General features: G+C 44.2%; 1 protein-coding gene across 1 annotated transcript; it reads right to left on the bottom strand.

Moving 5' to 3' along the window:
- Nucleotides 1-913: 913 nt before the first annotated feature.
- Nucleotides 914-23,266, bottom strand: TRIM42 (tripartite motif containing 42). Its single transcript, XM_046003871.1, has 5 exons — nucleotides 22,926-23,266; nucleotides 18,201-18,898; nucleotides 14,080-14,903; nucleotides 10,635-10,859; nucleotides 914-1,000 (listed from the first exon to the last, which is right to left on the bottom strand). The coding sequence occupies exons 1-5, from the start codon at nucleotides 23,264-23,266 to the stop codon at nucleotides 914-916; spliced, it is 2,175 nt and encodes a 724-aa protein (XP_045859827.1).
- Between the last annotated feature and the right edge of the window lie 222 nt (nucleotides 23,267-23,488).

Consider the following 23,488-nt stretch of genomic DNA (forward strand, 5'->3'; position numbering starts at 1 on the left):
GGAAGGAGGTAGCTGTCATCCTGACCTAGGGAATCAGCAAAGGTTTCCAAGAAGCGGTTGAACTGTGTCTACTGTGTCTTAAGAACTGGTGGTGTTTTCCTGGCAGAAATGGGGTAGGACTCAGGAAAAGGTCATTCCAGGAAGATGGGCCTTGTTAGGCCAGAAACCCTGGGGCTTCCTATTGTCTGAAGGGCCAGGTCAGGTTCTGTGATGAAGCTGGAGCTGTCCTGTGACTCTGTCATTCTTTCCTGCCTTGCTTCGAAGGACCATAGACGAGCCTCCAGCCAGGTACTCCACTGTTCCTCCTTTGTTCTAGGGACCAGCAGGAATGTAGAGAGGAGGGAGTGCTCTCATCCTTTATGGCACAGAGGCAGATCTCAGACCATGGGGTAAAGCTATGGGAAGGCAAGTTCAGGCCCTGTAGTTGGGAGAGCATTCTAACAACATTGGCTGCTTACTGTTGAAATAGACTACATGGTGACGTAAGGAGCTCCCCCTCAATCAGTGACTTGCCCAAACACCAAAAGCTAGTTAGACTTGGGTCAGAATGCATACCCAGAGGGCCTGACTGCAAAAACGGTGCCCTTTTTACTACCCAGAGGCCTGTGGCTGCCATGTATAAAACACCACAGAATTCTAAGCTTAGGCTTAGTCCTGAGCTAATGGAGGTGTACAGACTTGCTGACTGTTTTAGATCTTGGTTCCAAAATAGTGAAAAAACAGTGAGCCATGACATCAGGCTTTTCCTTTTATTAGGTCTTAGAAGACTCAGAGGTCCTGGGAACATCATCTGCAACCTCACTGAAGAATGTGGTAAGAAAAATATGTGTGTGTGTGTGTGTGTGTGTGTGTGTGTGTGTGTGTGTGTCTATCTCTAGTGCATCACTGAGGTTGCTGCCTGCTCATGGAGGGCTCAGAAGCGCTTCTGGAGGGCGGTCTGGATGTTCTTCAGCAGGCCCCACTTAGCTCGGTTTTTCCCACGCCCATCTGGGGTTACCACCTGCAATGAGAAGCAGAGAGCCATGACACCAGCCACAGGGAAAATAGTAGCTTCCAGGAACATGGCCAGTACCATGTACCAGACCCTCACACATTATCTCATTAACTCCTCATGATGGCCACATGAAGCAGGTGCCGCTGACCCCCTTGTATGAATGAGGACACTAAGGCTTAGGAGGACCACGTAGCTTTTCATTTTTCTAAAGTCATACTCCTAATGTGTGGCGAGACTGAGATTTTGCAGACCAGTTTCTACTTCCTTTAAGGCACTGCATTTAACTGAGTGCTGTGTCTTCAGGTGGGCTTCTTCATAGAGCAGCCCTCCAAGGTATCCCCTCAGCTCCTGGAAATTCCTTCTGTCATAGCTGTTATCATTTGTAAATTTGTAATTCAGACTCTTAACATACTGAATGTCTTGACTGGGTTGTAAGGGTGGTGATAAGTCTTTCATCTCTGTAACCCCAACATTGGTTAAGGTAAAGAGAAGGTTCTCAGAGAAGTGGATGAAAGGTGAATAGAACCACAATTTGTAAATCTGCCAATTGCCTCTCTCTGATGCTTCACACTGTCTTTGATTGCCATGAACTGTCAGAGCTATCTGGAAAGGGCAGACTGTGCTGGGCAAGTGTCCTACAAATCTAACCAACTCAGCCTACACGTGGCTCTCTCTGCTTTACCTTGAAGGTGCTGGGTTTCTCCATGCTTCTGGTCTGGCAGCATTCCTATTCCTTCCCAGTACACATTTACCGAAGAGGCATTTAGGAAGTGAGGCTGAGATCCAGGGATGAGGGATAGCCCACTGGATCAGTGGGCTTTATCTAGACAGATCAGGACTCACAGGGCAGATGGGGTAGGGATACAGTTTGGGTGGTGAAGAGTGGTGTTTGTACAATGTCCCTATATGCAAAGATTTTAACTTTTTATATTTTTATTCAAAAGGAAAAGGCAAAAAAAGAAATAGACAGTTATTATCATTATGCCCTTTACTTTTACCAAATTTTTTAATTTTTTTTTTTAAAGATTTTATTTATTTATTTGACAGACAGAGATCACAAGTAGGCAGAGAGGCAGGCAGAGAGAGAGAGGAGGAAGCAGACTCCCCAGCAGGCAGAGAGCCCGATGCGGGGCTCGATCCCAGGACCCTGGAATCATGACCTGAGCCGAAGGCAGAGGCTTTAACCCACTGAGCCACCCAGGCGCCCCCCAAATTTTTTAATTTTAAAGAAAACAGGGCTTCATACAAGGTAAAGATCATATTATATGCATAACACTAGGTTGCCCATTGCTGGATAAAGACAGACAGCCTCGGTAAAGACAGTGGATATGGTGTAAAATATACACATCAAACTATCAGGGGTGATAATGAAGGGATAACAGTGTTGTGGTGGGGTTGGGAATCGACTCATAAAACATAGGGGATTTGAATTCTGCTATAAAGTAGTCAGGGTCTCCAGAGAGAAAGATCATGTGTGATGTGTGAGTGAGGCAGTGAGGATTGGGGCATGTTTATGAACAAAGGGATCAGATGAAACAGGACAAAAGAAATAGAGAACAGAACTTGAGATAATAAAGAAATTGAAATGGTGGTTGACATCCTCTTCCCTGCCCAAATGCTCAGATGGTTTTCCAAATGAATTCTAACAAACTTTTAGGAAAGAGTTGTTAGGAAAACAGGAAAAGAGCAAAAGTTGCCTACCTCATTTTATAAGCTAATAAACTATTGTCTCTGAAGCCAGATAAAAACAATATAAGCAAAATATTATAGGTCCAGTTCACTTATGACCATAGGTACAATAATTCAAAATAAAATATGAGCTAACTAAAACCAAATATGTTAAATAATCACATCATGATCACACAGGGTTTATTCCATGAATGCAAGTCAAGCTTAACATCAGAGAATCAATGTAATTCATTTCATTAAGGCCTAAAGGAGAAGAATCATATGATTGTCTCAAACAACACAAAAAAGGCATAAGATTGTACAGCCCTCAGAAATTTAGAAGTAGAAAGAAATTTCCTTAATGAGAATTGTACCACGAAAGCTAAATACAAAATCATCACAGCTCAATGGAGAAGCATTAAGATCAGAAATAAGACAAAGATACCAAGTATTTCACCTATTTTCTGTAGGACTCATGCCCCTAGCCAAAAGTATAGGGAAAGAAAAGACATAGAGGTTCAAGGATTGTAAGAAAAAGCTATAACTATCATTATTCATAAATGATAGGTCATAGCCTAGAAAAACAAGCAAAATCAGCTGATAAACTCTCAGAATAATAAAGAAGTTTATCAAGATTGCTGGAATCTGGGACACCTGGGCAGCTTAGTCAATTAAGCCTCTGCCTTTGGCCTGGCTCATGATTCCAGGGCCTTGGGATCAAGTCCCGCATCAGGTACCCTGTCAGTGGGGAGACTGCTTCTCCTTCTCCCTCTGCCCCTGACCCTCTCATGCTCTCTTTCTCGCTCACTCTATCTCTATCTCAAAACAAATAAAATCTTTAAAAAAAGATTGCTGGGATCAAGATTAATGCCTAAACACCAATAGTTTTTATTTTAAACCAGCAATACATTAGAAAATATAATCAAATATAAGATAATATTCATAACATCTACAAAAGTCTGCAAACTATTTAGTTTAACCAGGAACATATAATACCTCTATGAGAGGAATTTAAAAGCCCAAGTGAAACGCATTGAAGCTGATTTGAATAAATGTCAGACCTATTACAAAAATATCAAATGCCTCCAAATTAATTTAGGGACTCAGTGCCTTCTTAATCAAATTCTATTCTGGATATTCTTTTTTTTTCCTTTCATTTTTTTCAGAAATTCAATTTACTTGCTCCAAAATTTACATGAAGGAACAAATTTTTATGATTATTTAAATAAACCTTAAGAAAGAAGGGTAACGGGCAGACTTACCTTAGCAGTTCATCAAGACAGAGCACAAAGCTGAGGTTAAACAATAAAACCAGTGTGGTATTGATATAGAAACGGACAAATATACCTACAGGAGACCGTAGAGAGCTCAGAGACAGACCCCTACATATATGGCACTTTAATATAAGAGGGTAGTGGTACCTTTACCATACACGAATGAAGAAGATATTGCTTGGTGGATGCTATTGGGAAAAGTGGCCCACTGGATGGTCCAAAGGAGAGCATCCCTGTGCAGCACTACATGGACGAGCTCTGGATGGATGAGAGTTCTAAGTTGGGCAGGTAAACTGAAGTTAATAATGGAATTATGTGGAGATTATCTTTGTGATCTAAGCCTATGGAAGGACTTTCTTAAACAAAACTTCAAAAGGTCAAACCGGAAGGGAAAAATAATTGATGAGTTTGATCATATCAAAATGGAAATTTTCTGCTGTTTCTTGAAATACACTGGGAGCAAAGTTAATAGACAAATGTCAGAATGGAGAAGAATTAACAATGTCTAAAGCCATTATCCGGACTATATTGGGACACCCTGCAAATCACCTAGAAAATGAAAAATGCAATAGAAAAGCGGGCAAAGGATATTTTTCAGGCTATTTACAGAAAAGGAAATCCTGAAAACTAACAAGTATATGAAATGAAATTTCAGACAATAAGGAGACAGCACTTTGTACCTATTGGATTAGCAAAATAGTAGAAAGCTGGATCGTGGCCACATGCATTTGGGCCCTAGGTTATGAGGGTTCTTGTTCATTCTGTATGGACCCTACATGCATGTACTGACATCAGGTATGCGCGTACTCTACAACCCAGCAATTTCACTCATGGTATGTATCTGATAAGGGTTGAATTGTGTCCTCCCAAAATTTATACCTTCAGGTCCTATCCCTAGTACTTCAGCATGTGCCTATACAGTTGACCTTTGAACTATGCAGGGGTTAAGGGTACTGACCCCCTGCACAGTTGAAAATCCATGTATAACTTTTTAGTGTCTCAAAACTTAACTACTAGTAGCCTACTGCTGACCAGAAGCCTTACTGATAACATAAAAGGTCAATTGACACACATTTTTTATGTTTATTATATACTATATATTTTTTAAAGATTTTATTTATTTATTTGACAGACAGAGATCACAGGTATACAGAGAGGTAGACAGAGAGGCAGGCAGAGAGAGAGTGGGGGGAAGCAGGCTCCCTGCTGAGCAGAGAGCCCGATGTGGGGCTTGATCCCAGGACCCTGAGATCATGACCTGAGCGGAAGGCAGAGGCTTAACCCACTGAGCCACCCAGGCACCCCTATACTATATTCTTATAAAAAAGATAGAGCAAAGAAAATGTTATTAAGACATCATAAGGAAGGGAAAGTATGTCCTGCACGGTAAAAAAATCAGTGTATAAGTGGACCCACACAGTTCAAACCTGTGTTGTGCAAGGGTAAACAGTATTTAGAGGAAGGACCTTTATTTATTTATTTATTTATTTATTTATTTAATTTATGTATGTTGTGTTCGTCACCATACAGCACATCATTTGTTTTTGATGTAGAGAGGACCTTTAAAGAAGAGATTAAGTTGAAATGGGGTCATTAGGGAGGGCCCTGATCCTTAAAAAAGGACTGGTGTCCTTATAAAAGTAGGAAATTTGGACACACAGAGACCTGGTAGAGGTGTCCTACACAGAGAAAAGGCCACATGAGGACACAGGAAAAAGGCAGGTGTCTGCAAGCCAAGGAGAGAGGCCTCTGAGAAAACCAGACCGGCCAACAATATGATTTGGGATTTCTGGCTTCCAGAACTGTGAGAAAATACATTTCTGTGGTTTAAGCCACCCAAATCTGTAGCATTTTGGTATGGCAGCCCTAGCCAACAAAAACAGTGTTCCAGAGAAATTCTCACACCCCATCCTGCCCACGAAGTGTCAAGAAAAAGGCTCTTCACTGCAGCCCTATAGGAGGACACCTGGGTGTCCATCCTGACTGAGTAGAGAGGTAACGTGGTGTCCAAAGGAGACAGCATCAGGAATACGGGACTGAGTGTGCATAATGACAGGGCTAGAGCATAAAAATCCAGCGTTCAGGGAGAAGAGGTGAGAAACAAAGTAAGCTATGTGGCCCAATACTGTTTATGCAAATTATCAACACATTCAAAAGAGTACACACCATGTAAGAACTGATAAAAGCCACAAGATCCACATAAACTGTGTTGGAATGAATGTCTGGGAAGGAATGGCCACAAAAAGGAATACATACAGAGACAAGAAAAGGGCCTTGCATAAACCAGTGTTGAAAATGGACCATGAACTGAAGTGTATGATTAACTCAACCCTCTGTGTATGAAGTTAAAAATAATAGGTCTGGCTTGACCTAAATTATCCTCACTCCAGGGCTCAAGTCTATCTGCAGAGCAAGTAGGGAGAGACTAATAGGGTTCTATTTGCATGAAGATTGAGGAGCTCTTGGCAAAGGATGAATTCTAAGGAGATAGAAAGTGCAAGCCCATTTTTATTTCATTTCAGGTCAGGAAGCCGCTATGAGTATGTGGATGGTGTGGGGTAGGTTTGGGGCAGTTATTTCTGAGTGTGGGATAATGTTGATATCTTTGACTGGCCTGCAACCCCACATCCTGAAGGTGCAGATCACAGCCTAGACAGAAGGTCTGACGTAGTACTGAGTTAAAACCACAAAGTAAGATCTCCAGAAGGCTGGGCAGCCTGGCTCTGTGCTTGGAGTTCCAGCCTGGGCAGGAAGGGAGCAGCACTATAACAACTTATAGCAGCTGGCAGGGCTCCTGAGCACATGGGAGACACACCAAGGGTGACCCCCAGTATAGATGGAGAAGGAATTTGAGAGGATGATTGGAGGCAAGGGTGGGAGCATTTCCTAAAGAGCTATCGGGAAAGACCCTGAACAGTAGCAGTTTGTGACAATTGTTGGGCCTGAATTTTTACTTCCAACTTTGATATAACAGGGGACATCTGGTTTACAGACTGTGATAGACAGAGTTATGGCCCCCAAAGATGCCCACATCATGATCACGGGAACCTGGGAACATGTTATGTTACACAGCAAAGGGGAATTACGTTTCCTCATCAGCTGGTTTTAAGACAGAGAATCTGAATTATCAAGTGGGCCCAGTGTAATCAAGAGTTCTTTGAGTTGGAAGAGAGGGGCAGAAGAGAGCCAGGGAATGTGAGAAGGTGTGAGAAGTGTGTGTTTGTGAGAAGGACTCAGCCTAATGTTTCTGGCTTGGAAAATACAGGAAGGGGCCATGAGCCCAGGAATGTGGGCAGCTGCTAGCAGCTGGAAAAGGCAAGAGAATAAACTTCTAGAGACTCCAGAAGAAACAGCCTTGCTCACAGCTTGATTTTACTCAGTGACACCCATTTTGGAGCTCTGATCTCCAATATAAGATAATAGGTAAATATGCATAGTTTAAGCTGCTGATTTGTTACAGTGGTAATAGGAAACGAATGCATTGATGGAAAGTTCGATTTGTCATGGGAAGACTTCCTGGAAGTCAGCAGAGATGTGAAGTCAGAGGGAGACAAAGTAAAGAGGCTCTTTTCAGAAATGAAATGGGGTTGGTGGTCAGGAGGGACCCTGGGGACCAGAGGAAAAGGAAGAGGAGAAACAGGCTAAAAGATATATGACTTGTCTAAAAAACACATTTCTCCATTCCTTCAAAACTATCAGTTAGGTTCTTGGATGTTAGAGGCTGTTGGTGGAGGGCTGTGGGCCAAGAGGAGTGAGAAAGACCAGCAGGACACCTGCCCTCCTGGGGCTTCTAGCCTAGCGGAGTTGGGGCTGGGCACACCAGGCCAAGCAATGCCCAATCTTGCCTCTCAAAAAAAAAAGTTCCACTCTCACTGTTGTTGGTTGGACAACAACATTCTTCCAGCATGGGATGCCATGTCCCCAGGGTGGGGCCCTCTGCCCAGACTTAGCTGAATCTGACTGTGGTCCAGGGGACAAAGAGCTCCAGCTTGGATGAAACCTAGGTTTCCACTCAATTCCTCCTTCAATTTACATGAGGGCAGACACTTTCCCTTCCCGAGACTCAGTTTCCTTATCTGTAAAATAGAGGCGGTAACTCCCCACCTCCAGTGGTTGGTAGATCAGTGATAATAGACAGGGTCTGACATCGAGTCAGCCTTCAATAAATGGGACCTTTAAAAAGCATTCAAGTTAATTTTCATGCTTCATGTATTATACTTCCAATAAAATCCCTTAAAAATCAGCAAGTCACAGACTATGGAAATCAAATATGAAAGGTGTTATTTCACTTCCTTTTCAAAAGTACAGATGATGGAAATATTGTATTTTGGATAAGAAATGATTCGGCTACCTCATTACAGCATTTTAAATGAAACCTTTCAGGAATACCTGCATAGAACCAGTGCCAAAGGAAAAGTATTTCGATTTTATAGGAAAGAACTGAAGTCATTACTTTTATGAAGCTTTATAAATGTCATTCAAACACACCATCTTATTTTCATTTGCTATTGAAGCCTTTACTTATGCAAATCATGATAAATGTTAAGGAAGCCAGTGTTTCCCCTAGAATGCTAATATAATCACAAAGAGGGAGGAAGAATTACTTCTGAAGGAAAAATCTATATTGCAGCTTTGCGAGTCAGATAAAAATGAAGCTTCCAGAAAACCTCATTAATTAGTGCTCCGCTCATTTAGAAATTGTGTTAAAAAGCAAAGAAACTGGAATGAGTTTCTTTCCCATATAGGGAGTACAAATTAATCACATAAACACAATTTTAGGGGGAATGTTATTTCTTGACTGATTGCATAAAACACTTAGCTTTCAGGCATCTTATGGTACTTTGTGATTATTAATTTTATTTCTTCACTCTTTAATTTAGACGTTCATTCATATATTCATTTGTTTGGTCACATTTTCAGTCACGTATTCATTCAATAACCATTAAGGACCTGCGATATGCACAGTGCTGTGGTAAGCATTGTGGGGGAACGAGAGATGGATTAGACATGAAGTTTGTTTTCAGGGTTTTTCAAGAGGAAGGACAAAACATCTACCTAAGAAGGGCCAACACATTTCAGTCTCTCTATCCCTGTCCTTGACCCTAGCATGGAAAAATGACAGGAGACACAGGGAAAAAAAAATCGTAACAGCATTGAGTGCCCTTCATGGGCAAGACATTTTTGAGGAATTCCTCAAAAATTAGACAGCGGTTCGAATTAGAGGAAGGAAAAATCCATAGTCCAAAGGACATACTGCAAAATACAGTAGCAGCTATGGGTGTTCCATGCTTGGGAGAGAAGGGTGGCAACAAGAATTGGGCTCTGAGGCACCTGCCTGACAGGGGATCTGTGGAGGTAGAGCGAGAGGAGCAGCGAGCATGACTTTCTCATCCCACCTCCTTCCCAGGGGAGTGTCTGACCTCTGTGGGAGCGGGAAGGAGTGCATGAGGGCGCTGACCCCAGAGTCAATCCGGAGGGACTAGAGAGCCTCCACCCTCAGCAGACTTGCTACTGGTACACTGGCCAACAGCATAATCCTGCCCCTCCCACGGCTCCCCAACCAATCCGATTGAGGTAGCCACCAATCAGATTCTCTTCTGCAAACATTGGCCCTGAGACAAAGGGAGCATTGCTAGTCAGATTGTGTTGGTCACACAGAAGTCGGGCCTAGATAATTCAAAACTACAAGCAAGCTGAATTTAGGAGAGGAGATACTACAAACTAGCTGAAAGTGGTACAGATTCAGACAGAAGCAGACGTAGAAGGGTGGGCAGAGGGAGGACAGACAGAGACAGAGAGACAGAGAAAGGAAGGGAGAGGAACTGATGGCTTGTCAGGTCCCTTGGGGATCAGATGTATGTCCTGCTGGAAGTGGTATCATGAGACTCCACTCTCTCTGTACCATAATTTCCCTTTTCGAAAGCTGAAATGAATGGACTTACTATCTTTCCTCTAAAGAATCCCCAATTAAGCCATACTAATCTTGTCCCAAAGAACATCATCATGGTTACACAGTAAGATAGCTCTGGGAGGTCTTGATATTTTTCTTCCTTTTCTTCTTTGGTTATCAGTAAAATTATACTCATGAATGTATATCCCCTGGGGATATAAAGAAGAGTCAGCCCTGCATCACAAAGAAGATAGGAATAATCCTGTCCCTTCCTTTTGGGAGACCATTCTGACATGCTCAGTGGCTATTCCTTGACTTTCAGATAAACAGCAAATAAAAATTTTTAGTATAACTATGTCCAGAATAATGCATGGGACACATTTATACTAAAATTGTTTTTTGTATGTGTCCTGTATTTATGTTTGTTAAATCTGGCACTGTATAATTGCTCTGAGTCACCACCAGGGCTAATAATGAGCTCTTTTTTTGTCCTTCTTATGCCACAATTTCTGTTTAATAGACCTTGAGGTCCTTGAAGGCAAGGATTATGTCTTACTTTCTTCTGAATCTCTACATCCTAAAAGAATGCGTGGCCCACATGTTTTTTGAATCTAACTGGACTAACAATTTTCAGGCCTCATTTGCCAAGTTGGTTGAGGCCAGCAGCCTTCTCTTTCACTTGAGTTAAAAAGTTTTCTGGGATTAGAGGGGGAAGCCACACAGTAGGTTCTGTGATCTTGTGATCGTCCTGAGGAGCCGCATCAGAACTCATAAGGATAGTGTGTCTGGGAAAACATGTGCACAGTACCTTGCAGATGTCACTCCATTGCCCAGGACCATTGTCATTGATGGCTCTAACTTTAAACAGATACTCAGTGTTGGGGGTCAAGTTGTGCAGCTCCAGACTCTGCTGCATTATATCCCGAATTTGCCCACAAAGCTCTGTCCGCACATTGTTAGGAGGAGTAGTAATGAGTTCATAAAATTCCATCTCAAAAGAGTCCACATCTTCTGTTGGGCATGTCCAGTAAACCTATGAAGCAATGAACATGTGTGTGTGATACTAATATACACCATTCAGCTTTCTTTCCCATAAAGATTTGTGTCATTAACAATCTGTGGGGTGAGTTCAAGCTGACCCCATCTCTTCCAGCTGCTGAGGGTTTTGGCCTAGACTATGTGCAGCAGTCTTGAAAGGCTACTTGATAGGGCCTGACCTAATGCTTGTTGTGTATTTAAAGAACAGAAGAATTCTCCTCTGGGTTCTGTTACCATCAGTCAAATGGCGATGACTACTGGTCTCCTGACACAACTAAGTAAGGTAGCTCCCATTTATTGAACACCTTCTATGCATCAGATTCTGTGTCTCTGACATTGCCTAACTCACTTAGTCTTCACAACACCCTGGAAGGGAGACTTTATTATCTCATTTCACAGGTGAGGCTCAGGAAGGTCACATTTAGCAAATTCTAATAGAACCACAGACTACTAGAAGATGAAAAGTGTATCTATTCCATCCCTCTGTTTTACCCACAAGGAAGTAGAGTACCAGAGAGGTGAAAAGACTTACCCAAGTCATGGAGAATATATGTTCACACTCAAAACATAAAATATCAACTTTTGCAAAGAGATATACTAACAACTAACAGGTTGTGCCTGGCATATAAATATTTTATACTGCTTCTATTTCTAAATAGATATTGTATTCTTTAAGTTTTAATAAATTCAAATGTTCTGTTTATAAAATTAATTTATAATTACTCATAAGTGCATAGATTTTTATAACTGTATATAGTAATTTTTATATATTTATATTTTCAAAATCTTTTATAAATTTATATAATTCATCAATAAAAATTAACGTTTTTTCTGATAACCAATACTAACATACTCATTGTAAAAGACTTTGAAAATATAGAAAAAATGTAAAGGATGAAAATAAATATCACTTATAATTCTAAAGTTCAGTTAATAATTAATTTCTTTCCAATTTTGAAACATACACACAGAGATACATATAGTTTGGATTATATTGCTTTGATTCCTACTTTCTTTCACTTTTTATATTTTACATATTTCCCTATCTTATGAAAAACTTTAAAAAGCACCATTTTAATAACTATCCCATAAGTGATTTAATCCTTCTATAGTTGAACATTTTGGTTGTTTCTAACTTTACACTCTAATAAATAATGATGCAGTGAAGACTTTTAGGGCATGAATCTTCATCTGAAATTTTAATCATTTCTCTGGGAAAGATTTCTAGAAATAAGATTCAGTTTTTAGGAAAAAAACACCTTGGGATTTTTCAGATGCATATTGGCAAGTTCCAAGACAAACTTTGAGAATGTTTTTATGCCAAAAGCCTAAAGAGGACTGTCAACCATCACTTGTGAGAGAAGTCAACACAGATTTCATCTGGGCATTACTGAGTACTATGGTTCCCATGTAAACTCCATTCCACAATCCTAACGGGGATCAATGATATCTTCACATCAAATGCCACTATTTGGCAGTAGGTTTAGGTGTCCTTTCTTGATGGACAATGTCTTGACTAGGTTTTCCTGTGTAGGGCCGTTTCTTGGGCTTATCCAGGGACCTCTAACTGGTGACGTGGTGTGACGAAAGTTTTCCAAGCCCAAGTATGGAGCTCCCATCACCAGTCCTTCCCTTCCAGAGCAAGAAACTGCCAATCTCCTAAACAGTGTGGGATGCAGGGAGAGACCTAAGGCCATCACTGAGCTAGTGTCACACATACTGCAGGCTTTCTGATCTCGGATCATTTGGAAATGAAGGTTCAGCTGCTCAGTTATGGGCATCTCCTCTGTGAAGGGCAGATACACTTTGCTGTGTCTGAGAGCCTGTGGGAAGGTATATTCTACTTTGCAACGTAAGGTCATTCTTGCTGGCAATTATAGACTCTAAAACATAGATTATGATGTCTCAGGAGAACAGCAAAGTAAATCATGGTCAGCGTCTGGCTTTCATTTTCTTGTTTTTAGACCTTTGATAGTAACGTGTGGTTTGCAGACTGCCAACACCTGGAAGGTTGTTAGAAACACAAAATCTCAGGGCCCTCTGAGACCCACTGAAACAGAATCTGCATGTTAACAAAAACTTCAGGGGCACATTAATGTTTGAGAATCAACGGTTTCGATTTCAAGGATGCTAAAAGTCTTTGGGAGTGTTCTCAGATTATGGGGGCAAAATATGGGTTCTGCCCCACGAAAGCAGGCCATAGGCTGGCCTGGGAGATTTTCCTGTAGGGAATCCTAAGGTAGGCAAGGTTTGATCTAATAGAGTATCTAATTGCAAGTTAATCTGTTTCTCTCCCTGAACCTTAATAACACATTCTATAAACAGTTCAATTTAGGTTCAGCTGGATTTGAAAGGAATGTGTTTTTTTGTTTGTTTGTTTTGTTTTTAAAGATTTTAATTATTTTTTTGACAGACAGAAATCACAAGCAGGCAGAGAGGCAGGCAGAAAGAGAGGGGGAGGCAGGCTCCATGCTGAGCAGAGAACCCAATATGGGGCTCGATCCCAGGACCCTGAGATCTTGACCTGAGCTGAAGACAGAGGCTTTAACCCACTGAGCCACCCAGGCAACCCTTGAAAGGAATGTTAAGGGAAAGGTCATTTGTCCATGTTAGGCCAAGAGGGTCAAGGAGGAATCATGCTCCCTGAAGTCAGAAGACGGCAGTTGTAGGGGTCTGTGAGAGATTCGCATCCCCAAAATTTGAATCTCAGGCAATAAGAATTGGAATTCTATTGGGAATTATCCTTCCATTATTTCCGAACCATGGAGAGTATGGAGACTTTCTTTAGGAAAGGTAGTAATTTAGAGGAACCACAGCTGATAGATAATGGAGCCTCTATTTCCAGTTTTATTTTCTGTCTGCTCTCTACTATTACAGGGTTTCCCCTGGGAAATATAACACCACCACTTCTCAAACACTCTCTTCAAATTACTTTGGTTCCCAAATTGGGTTGCCCTTGATATGGGGTTGGGGCTTTCAGATGTACTTTTGACTATGAATTAAATACATTGTTGGGTTTAAGCTAATCTTGAGGTATTTAAGATTTTAGGAACTTACCCCTTTTTAATGGGTTCACCATGAAGAATCCAGAGGAACAGATTAGAGTGACTGGACCCTAGAGATCAAAGAGGTAAGTGCATCCTTTCCTGACTACCCACCTCCACTCTGTACCTCACATTCCCCTGCCTTCCTCATGGGACCAGAGCCTTTCTTACCTTGGCAGCTCTAGGATACACCAGAGTCTGGTAGATTACAATTGGGCCTGGGGTCTTCACAGTACCATCACTGAATGAGTACCAGTTGTGGAAGCTGCTGCTATTCTGTACAGACTGGCTGTCTGCTCCTGCACTCCAGTAGGTATAGAGGCCGTCTGTGGCTTTAGCAGGTGCTGCAGACTGGGCTCTCCCATAGGCTTCCAGACCCATCTTGGCCTTCTCACCGTTGGTGGCGTTGAAGGACAACAAGGAGGAGCTTCGTTGGTATATCTGCTGGTTGCCGAAGCTGTGGGTGCTGAAAGTGACCTTCCTGGCAATCATCATTTCTGAGTGCATGGGATAGGGGGAGGGCAGGGAGTCCCCTGAGGAGCATACCTTCTTGGGTCCTGTGGGGAAGAGCTCGTGAATGGCACTGGAGAGCTCAGCAAAGTCCAAGGGCATGCAGTTCAACGAGTGTAGCCGGAGCTGTGGGTCAGGCCTGTAGGTGTTCTGGATGCCATCTTCGATCTGGTCCACCAGAATCTTGGCGGACTGCAGGAACGCCACCTGGCCTGTCTCTTTCAGGGCTTCCTTAGAATAGGCAATCAGGCCATCCATTTCATTTACTTTCATGGTTGTTACGTACACATATTTTTCAATCTCCTTCTGCCTGGACACCTCCAGATTCTCTATCTGCTCCATGATGGACTTCTCCTTCTCCTGTAGAATGCTGCGTAGCTTGAGAAATCCATTTCGGATCTCTTTTCGCTTTACCTCCTTGTCAGCTTTAAAGCTGTTTTTTAAAATGTTGAACTCCATTAGGTCATTATCAATCTCATAGCGGACTGTAAAACAACCAGGTTAGTTACTTCGGTTAAAATTTTCATCTCCCCAGTTGTCAAAGCCAGTAGAAGACTGGAGTGAATTCCCTTGGACCCCATGGAAGCAGGCAGAGAGGGAGGGAAGGCACTTATAGTTGAACTGAAATAGGCTAGAACAGGCTTATGAGGTGCATCTGGACTCCCTCAGGAATCCCCTCTTGGCCTCTTTGTCTAATGCTTCCCTCAGGAATAACAGCCTTTCTTTCCTGGCATAGTTATAGCTATAGTACTCTCTGTAGCCCTGGGTCAAAACTGACAATTCAAGGCCATCCTTGATATGAGTTTTTACCAGACTTCTCTTGTCAGCATGTGGAACTTAAGAAGAGATGATGTCACAAAGTGACTAGTTTTCTGTGTGTGAAAGAACTAAATTTTTTGAGAAAGAACTAAATCTTTGACGACTTCTTCTAAATGCTGCCTTGCCTCATTCTCCAAACACCTAGCCCTAGACAACAGTAGGAAATCAGCTACGCTCTCTCTCTTGCCTTCCCCCTATTTTCTCCAAGAAAGAGTCCACTGTTGCACTTGAAGGAGAACCCCAATTTTTCCTGTATCCTCTTATGTGGTTTTTGGATTGTAAGTTCACTCAGTCATTCAACAGACATTTACTAAACACCTCTTACAGGTCGTATGCCTTCCAAAGTACTAGGGATACATATATGAATATGAGAGGGCACCGATGCTCAAGGCACTCATAAATTCAATGAAACTACAGTACAGAGGATGCTCTGAAAGAAAGTATGTAGCGCATCTCTGTGAAATGAGCACCTGTTTGGCTTTACAGTGATTTGGGCATCAGGCAGTGACAACTATGTGAAGACGTGTCAGCCTTCTGTGGCCTAGTCTAAAGTTAAGATCCTCCCCTGAATGGCCAACTTTGTAGTGAATTGATGGGCTATAATTCTCACCAAATTTTACTCAGGAGTAGGGTGCCCCAGAATTTTTGTACTTGGTTCTTAACATAGTCCTGGGTACACAGTAAGCTAGACCTCTGTCAGTGGTGGCCACTGTAATAATAATGCGCATTTGAGTAAGAGAAACTCAGGAGTCCAGCTGGACCATGAGAATGGGACTGTGGCTGTCTTGGTTATCATTATGACTAAGGTGTATAGAAGGGCTTGAGAGGTATTTATTGAGTGAAAGCCAGTCTGCCCTATTTTCTAACATCTTTGGGGTACATGACACTCTCTGGCCGCTTTTGTGAAGCTGCTGTTTCCTCAGCCCACCTCCTCCCTCATACTGGCTCAGAAGAAGTGCAGATGGGGGCTGAACAGGAAACAATCAGGGTGATTGCAGAGGTGCTGAGAAGTGCTCCCTGCTCTCCCCAACTCAAACCGTATTGTGGCTTACGGCAGTTGAAATTCCACATTATTCATTAATTTCTTTGACTATTCAATAAATACTATTCTATTGACTATTCAGTAGTTACTCACTGACATACATTTGATACAAATCAAAACCACAATGAGATATCACCTCACACCAGTCAGAATGGCTAAAATTAACAAGTCAGGAAATGACAGATGCTGGCGAGGATGTGGAGAAAGGGGAACCCTCCTCCACTGTTGGTGGGAATGCAAGCTGGTGCAACCACTCTGGAAAACAGCATGGAGGTTCCTCAAAATGTTGAAAATAGAACTACCCTATGACCCAGCAATTGCACTACTGGGTATTTACCCTAAAGATACAAATGTAGTGATCCAAAGGGGCACGTGCACCCGAATGTTTATAGCAGCAATGTCTACAATAGCCAAACTATGGAAAGAACCTAGATGTCCATCAACAGATGAATGGATAAAGAAGAGGTGGTATATATACACAATGGAATACTATGCAGCCATCAAAAGAAATGAAATCTTGCCATTTGCGACGACGTGGATGGAACTGGAGGGTATCATGCTTAGTGAAATAAGTCAATCGGAGAAAGACAACTATCATATGATCTCCCTGATATGAGGATGTGGAGACACAACATGGGGGTTAGGGGGATCAGAGAAGAATAAATGAAACAAGATGAGATCGGGAGGGAGACAAACCATAAGAGACTCTTAATCTCACAAAACAAACTGAGGGTTGCTGGGGGGAGGGAGGGTTGGGAGATGGGGAAGGGGTTACGGACATTGAGGAGGGTATGTGATATGGTGAGTGCTGTGAAGTGTGTAAACCTGGTGATTCACAGACCTGTACCCCTGGGGATAAAAATACATTATATGTTTATAAAAAAATAAATAAAAATTTTTTAAAAATTGGGGCGTGGTGGTGGTTTCCTTAGCAAGGATGGTCAGGGCTAAATTCTTCACCTACGTATAAATGGATATGCCTTGAAGGTGATCTCCAACCCCTTCCAATTGCTGGGCTCCCTGGAATTTGTACTGGTGTCCCCTTACATTGAACTGAATTTCATTGTCTGACTTCTTGGTGCCCTGGACTCTGAGAAAACTATCTTGGGTTTCTCCTGCGTTAAAAACCTAGGCTTCCTGTGGTTACATGGGGCCACAGCAGACTGTAGGCAGCAGCCCCTTCCCTATGCTGAGGCCCCAGAGAATGCAGCTATGCCCAGGCAGTAGTCTACCTTGAGAAAACCCACAAGGAAACAAAGGGGCTACCCATTTGCTTGGCATTGTGGCTCCCATAGAATTTCTTTAATATAAACACTTCCCTGGTGGTGGTTCTAAAACTGACTAAATATCAATTGATAAACAATAGTTCCTAGAAGAAGCAACTGAGTAATGGAAGTATTCCTGAAATATGCATGCTAGTGAGATTTCAACATTGACTTAATTGTTTCCTTCTGCAAATTGGGAAAATACCAAAGACATCCAACGCTAGTGACAGAACACTTTAGATACTAGATACTACTATCACAGATACTGGAAGATCAAATTTATCACTTTCCAAAGGAGGAAATGAGGTCCAAGGTCATGAAGATTGTAATCAAGATTATAGAATCTTTCTGTGCTGATTATGTAGCAGATGCTTTTTTGCGTGCTACACATAAGTAACGCATTCAGTCCTCAACAACACCCGAAGGAGTTCCTGTTACTGTGCCTGTTTTACAGATGAGAAAAACCAAGGTGCAGGGAGGTTCGGAGGCTCCTGGTGGGTGCACACTAGGCCCGTGCCTTGCAGCCTAGCAAAGTGTTTCTCAGTGCTTGGACTGCCCCTCTAGATGGGGAACACTCTCCCCAGGCTGCCCAGAGCCCTTTTACCCAAGAGTTCCTGAACTAGGAGTTTCTGAAGGAGAGGGAAGGGGACCAGTACCTGCTTTGAACTTGGCGATGGCGCTGAAGAGCGCAGCGGCCCTCTCGGAGCAGGCGTCGATGAGGCTGATGGTGTCGTGGCCGTTGTGGAAAGCTGTCTTGCAGAAGGTGCAGAGCAGCTCGTTGTCGTGGCGGCAGTACTCAATGATGCGGCTGGACGGGTGGTGGATACAGATCTTCTCGTCCTGGTCCTCGGTGCTGGTGTCCACGAAGACGTGGTCCTGCATGGCCACATCTGAGTGGAAGGTCTTGAGGCAGTCGTTACACAGGTTGAGCCGGCAGGTGATGCAGCGCTTGTAGGCGATGCGCCGGTTGCGGCAGATCTGGCAGACGATGGGCCCAGAGGAGCGGTCGAAGCGCCACTTGAGGTAGCCGTGCTGCTGCATGTAGCGCTTGGTGAGGCGCCCGCGCAGGTAGTTCTCGGGCAGCTGCATCTTGTGGCTGTAGGGCATGCAGTGCGAGTGGTTGCACACGGGGCAGATGAGGATGAAGAAGTTCTCGGTGACCTCGGCGCGCTTTTGCAGCTGTCGCAGGCACTTCTCGCACAGGCTGTGGTTGCAGGGCAGCATGAACGAGTGCAGGCGCAGCCGGCTGCACATGGGGCACGAGAGATGGTCCACCAGGTTGCTGTTTGGGGGTGTTGTTTTCACCTCGTCCACCTGGGTGTCACTGCTCCCGATGTGCAGTGCAGTCTTGGAGCTGGAAGGAGAAGCAGATGTGCGGAGGGATTTAGGAGGCAGGCTCCAGAGCTCACCCCGTTTCCAGCCCTTGAAAGAACTGGGATGGGGGGTGGGGCCCTGTGAGGCCGCCCAGTGTGAAGGCGGGGAGCATGGGCTCCATGCCAGGGCTCCATGTCAGCGCTCTCCGGTTCTAAACCTGCCCAGGCTATTCTTTTAGCTTGGTAACCTCAGGTCAGTTAATTAGCCTCTCTCTGCCTTTTTCCTCGCTATAAAATTAGTAGTCACATTATAGTGTTTCTGGAGGGGATCAAAATTACATTTGATACCCACAAAGCTTGAAAGCAGCTCCTGGAACAGAGTAGGTAGAAAACGGCACGTTGTGGTCTTTGAGAGGAGAAAGCAGAAGAGACTGGCCTGGCGCGGCTAGCGGGGCCTTGGGGTTGGGGCGATGTTGGCTGAGTGATATGCCCCTCAGTAATGTCACAGAACACCAACACCCCACAAAGCCATTCTGAGACTGTGATGGAGCAAAGCAGAAGTAAGACCGCTGCGTCCTGTTTGAGTGCTGGCAGAACGAGAATATTGTCCAGGCCCCGAAAATGACCAAATCTGGCCTGTCCTTTTAGTGGGACTGTGCTGCTTTTCCGCCAGCTGCAGTGTTAGGCTCCCTGTCTGCCTCCCGTCTTGCAGACGAGATTTTTATCCAGATATCCACTAGGAGCTCTACTCCCACTTCCTCATCTAAAATGAGGCAAAATCCCATAATAACTTGCTGAGGTCTTCTTACTGAGACATTTCCCTCTTAACCGTGGTGTATGTTCTCACTTGTAGCAATGACTCAGTGAATCCAAGATTGTCTGTCTACAGCTGTGTTCTTGGTGAGTTTTGCTTGGCAGGCACTGACATCATCATTATTTTTGTGTGTTAAAATGGATGGGTAACATGTCCTTCCCAGGACAGGAGTTCTGTCCGGAGCCAAGCCTCGAACCTGTGTGCTCCAATCAGCAGACTGATAGATAAGGCTCTAGGGGCAGATTGGTCATGGTGGAGTGCAGCCTTTAGAGCTGCACTTTTTTTTTTAAATTTTATTTATTTGACAGAGAGAAATCACAACTAGGCAGAGAGGCAGGCACAGAGAGAGAGGAGGAAGCAGGCTCCCTGCGGAGCAGAGAGCCCGATGCAGGGCTCAATCCCAGGATCCTGGGATCATGACCCGAGCCGAAGGCAGAGGCTTAACCCACTGAGCCACCCAGGCGCCCTTAGAGCTGCACTTTTGAGATGAGTTTCTTTACCTCTCCCATTCTCAGTTTCCTCCTCTGTAATCTAGAGCTCACAGCTCACAATTCTACATCCTTCCTGAGAATTTTACAAAGTCTATATGAGGTAATCCATAATAAAGTGCTTAACGGCTGGTACCTACTAAGAACTCCATAGATGTGGCCACTGCCTTCACTCCCTTCTGGTGCTATCCACTAACGTTCACAGTGGAGGCAACCATGGGCAAGTCCAGGAGAAGTGTGCTCTTTGACTGTTGTGTGTGTGACTCTGTGTGTGTTGCTTCGTTGTCTAATAGCCGAGGCTGATTTCATATATTCTAAGAACCGTGGATGAAGTAAAAGCATACTTATAAAATTCAAGTGCGTGTTCTAAGAGGCTATAATCAGGGCACAAGCAGTTTCTGAAAATAAGTAATTTGGCTGTGAGGATGGAAATGGAAGCAGATACACAATTTGTGACTATTCCTGTCTCTTCTCTTCTGTTCACATTAGTGATGTTTGGGTTTTGATCTTGACATTGTGGATGCATTATTTTCTGCTTCTGGCTTCTTGTAGTCCCTGTATGCCCCTATCTACTTTCCCATCCCTTAGCCAGGGACCTCTATCTTAGAGCCCAGGTAGTGAAAGTTGTTACCCAAGCATACTGGAAGGGACTGACCCTGTGGTGTCAGAGAGTGCCTCTTATGGACACTCAGGCTCCTTAGAAGCTCATCTCTTAGGGATTTGAATGCTGGGTCATAGGCCTGCTGTTCTCAATGTCCTTAGCTCCATTCCCTCTCTGCTTTCTCAGTCTCATGCTGGGCCTCGTATGGATTCACTGGAGGTACAGTAAGTCGTCCACATGGTAGCTGGATGAACTTCTCTAGTTCAAGAAGGTGGGACTCTGAGAATCATGGTGTAATATAAAGGGAGACAGCATGAGAAATCAGGAAGGAGGGAGGGAGGGTGATGGTGGGGGAAGAGAGAGAGAGAGCAGGGCTGGGAAACAGGTAGCCCAGGGACCAGGGATGGAGATGAAAAAGGAAGTGAGAAAGAAATGAGAAAGTCAGAAAGAGTTGCATGAGACATGAGTGGGACTGAATGAGTGAGGTGCTGAGCAGTAAGTAGCAGTGAGGGACAGGGAGGCAGTGATTCAGAGACCAGGAGAGAGGGCGGTTGGAAGAGAAACCTCAGTGTACACACAGCCCACCTCCTGACACTTGCAGTGGAATCTCTGACCATCCTCTGAAAGCCTCAGGCTTGGACCTGGGCACTCAGTGCCCATGGTTCCATGCCCAGCTGGCCACCAAACCCAGCAGCCTTGCCTTCTTGCCAAGATATCGGGTCTCTCCTATTTTGCACAGCCCCCTCCTTCCAATTCAGGCCTATTCCCCTAGTACCTGAGTGCTCACTGGGTCACCTGGCAGGTCTCCCAGCCTCCCTCCTGTTCCTCCGGGCCATCTGTTCTTTAGTATCACCTGGAAGCTTTTAAAATTCTGATGCTCAGGTGATACCCCAGACCACTGAAGTCAGGATGTCTGGGGATGAGGACCTTCATAAAGATCCCCAGGTGATTCTAATTTAAAACAAAGTTTGGGAGCTACTGACCTAAGGTATCTTCCCAAAGCACAAAAGTCATCCCTTCTCTGTTGAAATGTGGTCAGTGACCCTCCATTGCTGATATGCGGAAGATGGGGCAGTTGAGTGAAGAGAGAGGAATGTGGATGCTGCTTTCTGCACCTGAGAACTTTTGGACTTGTATCCAAGACCCCTGGGTTCTCTACTCATGCATACACCATGAGAGATCCATAAATGGAGAGTAACATTTATTAAGCATCTGTTAAGTGCTGAACTGCAAAATGGATCTTATTCTTCTCTTGAATTCACTGAATCTTTGCTCGTAGAATTGTTTTCCCAGCTTTGAAAAGCTTTAAATCTGCCTCTCATTTTCTGCCTCTCTAATGCTGCCATCTTATAGTTCTGATCTTTGATCATTTCTCATCTAAGAAGTCTGCCTTTGTTACTCAAGACTCCCCTCAAATGTGACATAAAAGGACTGCCTCCATCAGAAAGGAGAAGAACATGCTGTACTTGACACAGAAGGTTAATACCCCATGCAAGTAACTGAGACCCCAAGTTGCATTATTTCCAGATAGAAAGAGAAGCTGGCAGGAGTTATTGGCCATCTGGGGTACTTATAAGGACATAAGGGTCAAAAGTGGCCTGTGGACGTTGTTAACTTTTCCAATAAGTGTTAAGGTATCAAAAGTTCAAAGGAGGAAGGAAAAGGACAACTTATATTTCTATATCACATAATAGATTCCAAAGAAAATGCATTAATCCCCATACCCACTAAATCATGGCAGATGCTATACTCTCCACTTTGCAGTACAGCATTTTTAAGTTAAGACACAGAGTCTGGGTTCAAAATCCAGCTGCATCTTTCTAGCTAGGTGATCCTGGGCAACTTAACCTTTCAAAGGCTGTTTCCTCACTGGCGTGGTGGGTGTGGGGTGAAGGTTGTCTGGGGTCACACGTTCAGTGCCTGGCCAGTGGCTTATGCGCTAAGTCTCGGGTCCTCCTGTCTAGTGCAGGTGAGAGCGCAGCGCTCATTACAGTTGGTGGGACGTGGATGTGGAACTCCGGGCTAGATGTGGCTGTTGGCTGTTTGGGACACGCTTGATCGCTACAAAATTCTTGAGCTCCTTTGTTTCGGATAGAGAACTGGTGGGGTAGGGGGCCCTGGGAGCCCTCCGCGGGCGAGGGCGCCCCAGGGCTCGGGGCACTCACGAGGTGCGGATGCTGCGGAGGCGGCCCTTGTGGAATGTGATGGTGGCATTGCGGCAGCAGCGGCTCTCGTAGTAGTAGCACCGGAGGTTGCTGCTGTCCGTGCAGCAGCACTTGCAGTTGGGGTCATTGGCCCAGGAGCAGCAGCACCAGTGGCAGTTGGGGTTCTCGGAGCAGGTGCAGTGGCAGCACTGGCAGTTTCGCTCGTCCTTGTAGGGGCAGGGGAAGCAGGTGCAGTTCCGCTCGGAGGTGAAGAGGAACTTGCAGCACAGACAGGAGCACAGGCGAGGACAACATCTCTGCCATGTACAACATGGAGAGCAAACACACATGGCGGTCTCCATGGCGCCTACATGATGGCCACCAGCTGTCTAGAGCTCTGGACACCTTCTCTCTCAGAATCTTGTGGTCTCCTAGGGAGGGGGTGCCTCCTTCCCCCAATGAGGCCCTCAGCTTCGAGGTTGCAAGAGGTTGGCTGTCATGTGCGCTTCACAGGTGGCATCCCTACTAGGAAGCTCCTGGGCTGACATTGACATATATCAGCCTGAGGCCATTTGCTTATGTCA

The sequence above is a fragment of the Meles meles genome, chromosome 4 (genome assembly GCF_922984935.1).
Source record: "Meles meles chromosome 4, mMelMel3.1 paternal haplotype, whole genome shotgun sequence".
Taxonomy (NCBI): domain Eukaryota; kingdom Metazoa; phylum Chordata; class Mammalia; order Carnivora; family Mustelidae; genus Meles; species Meles meles.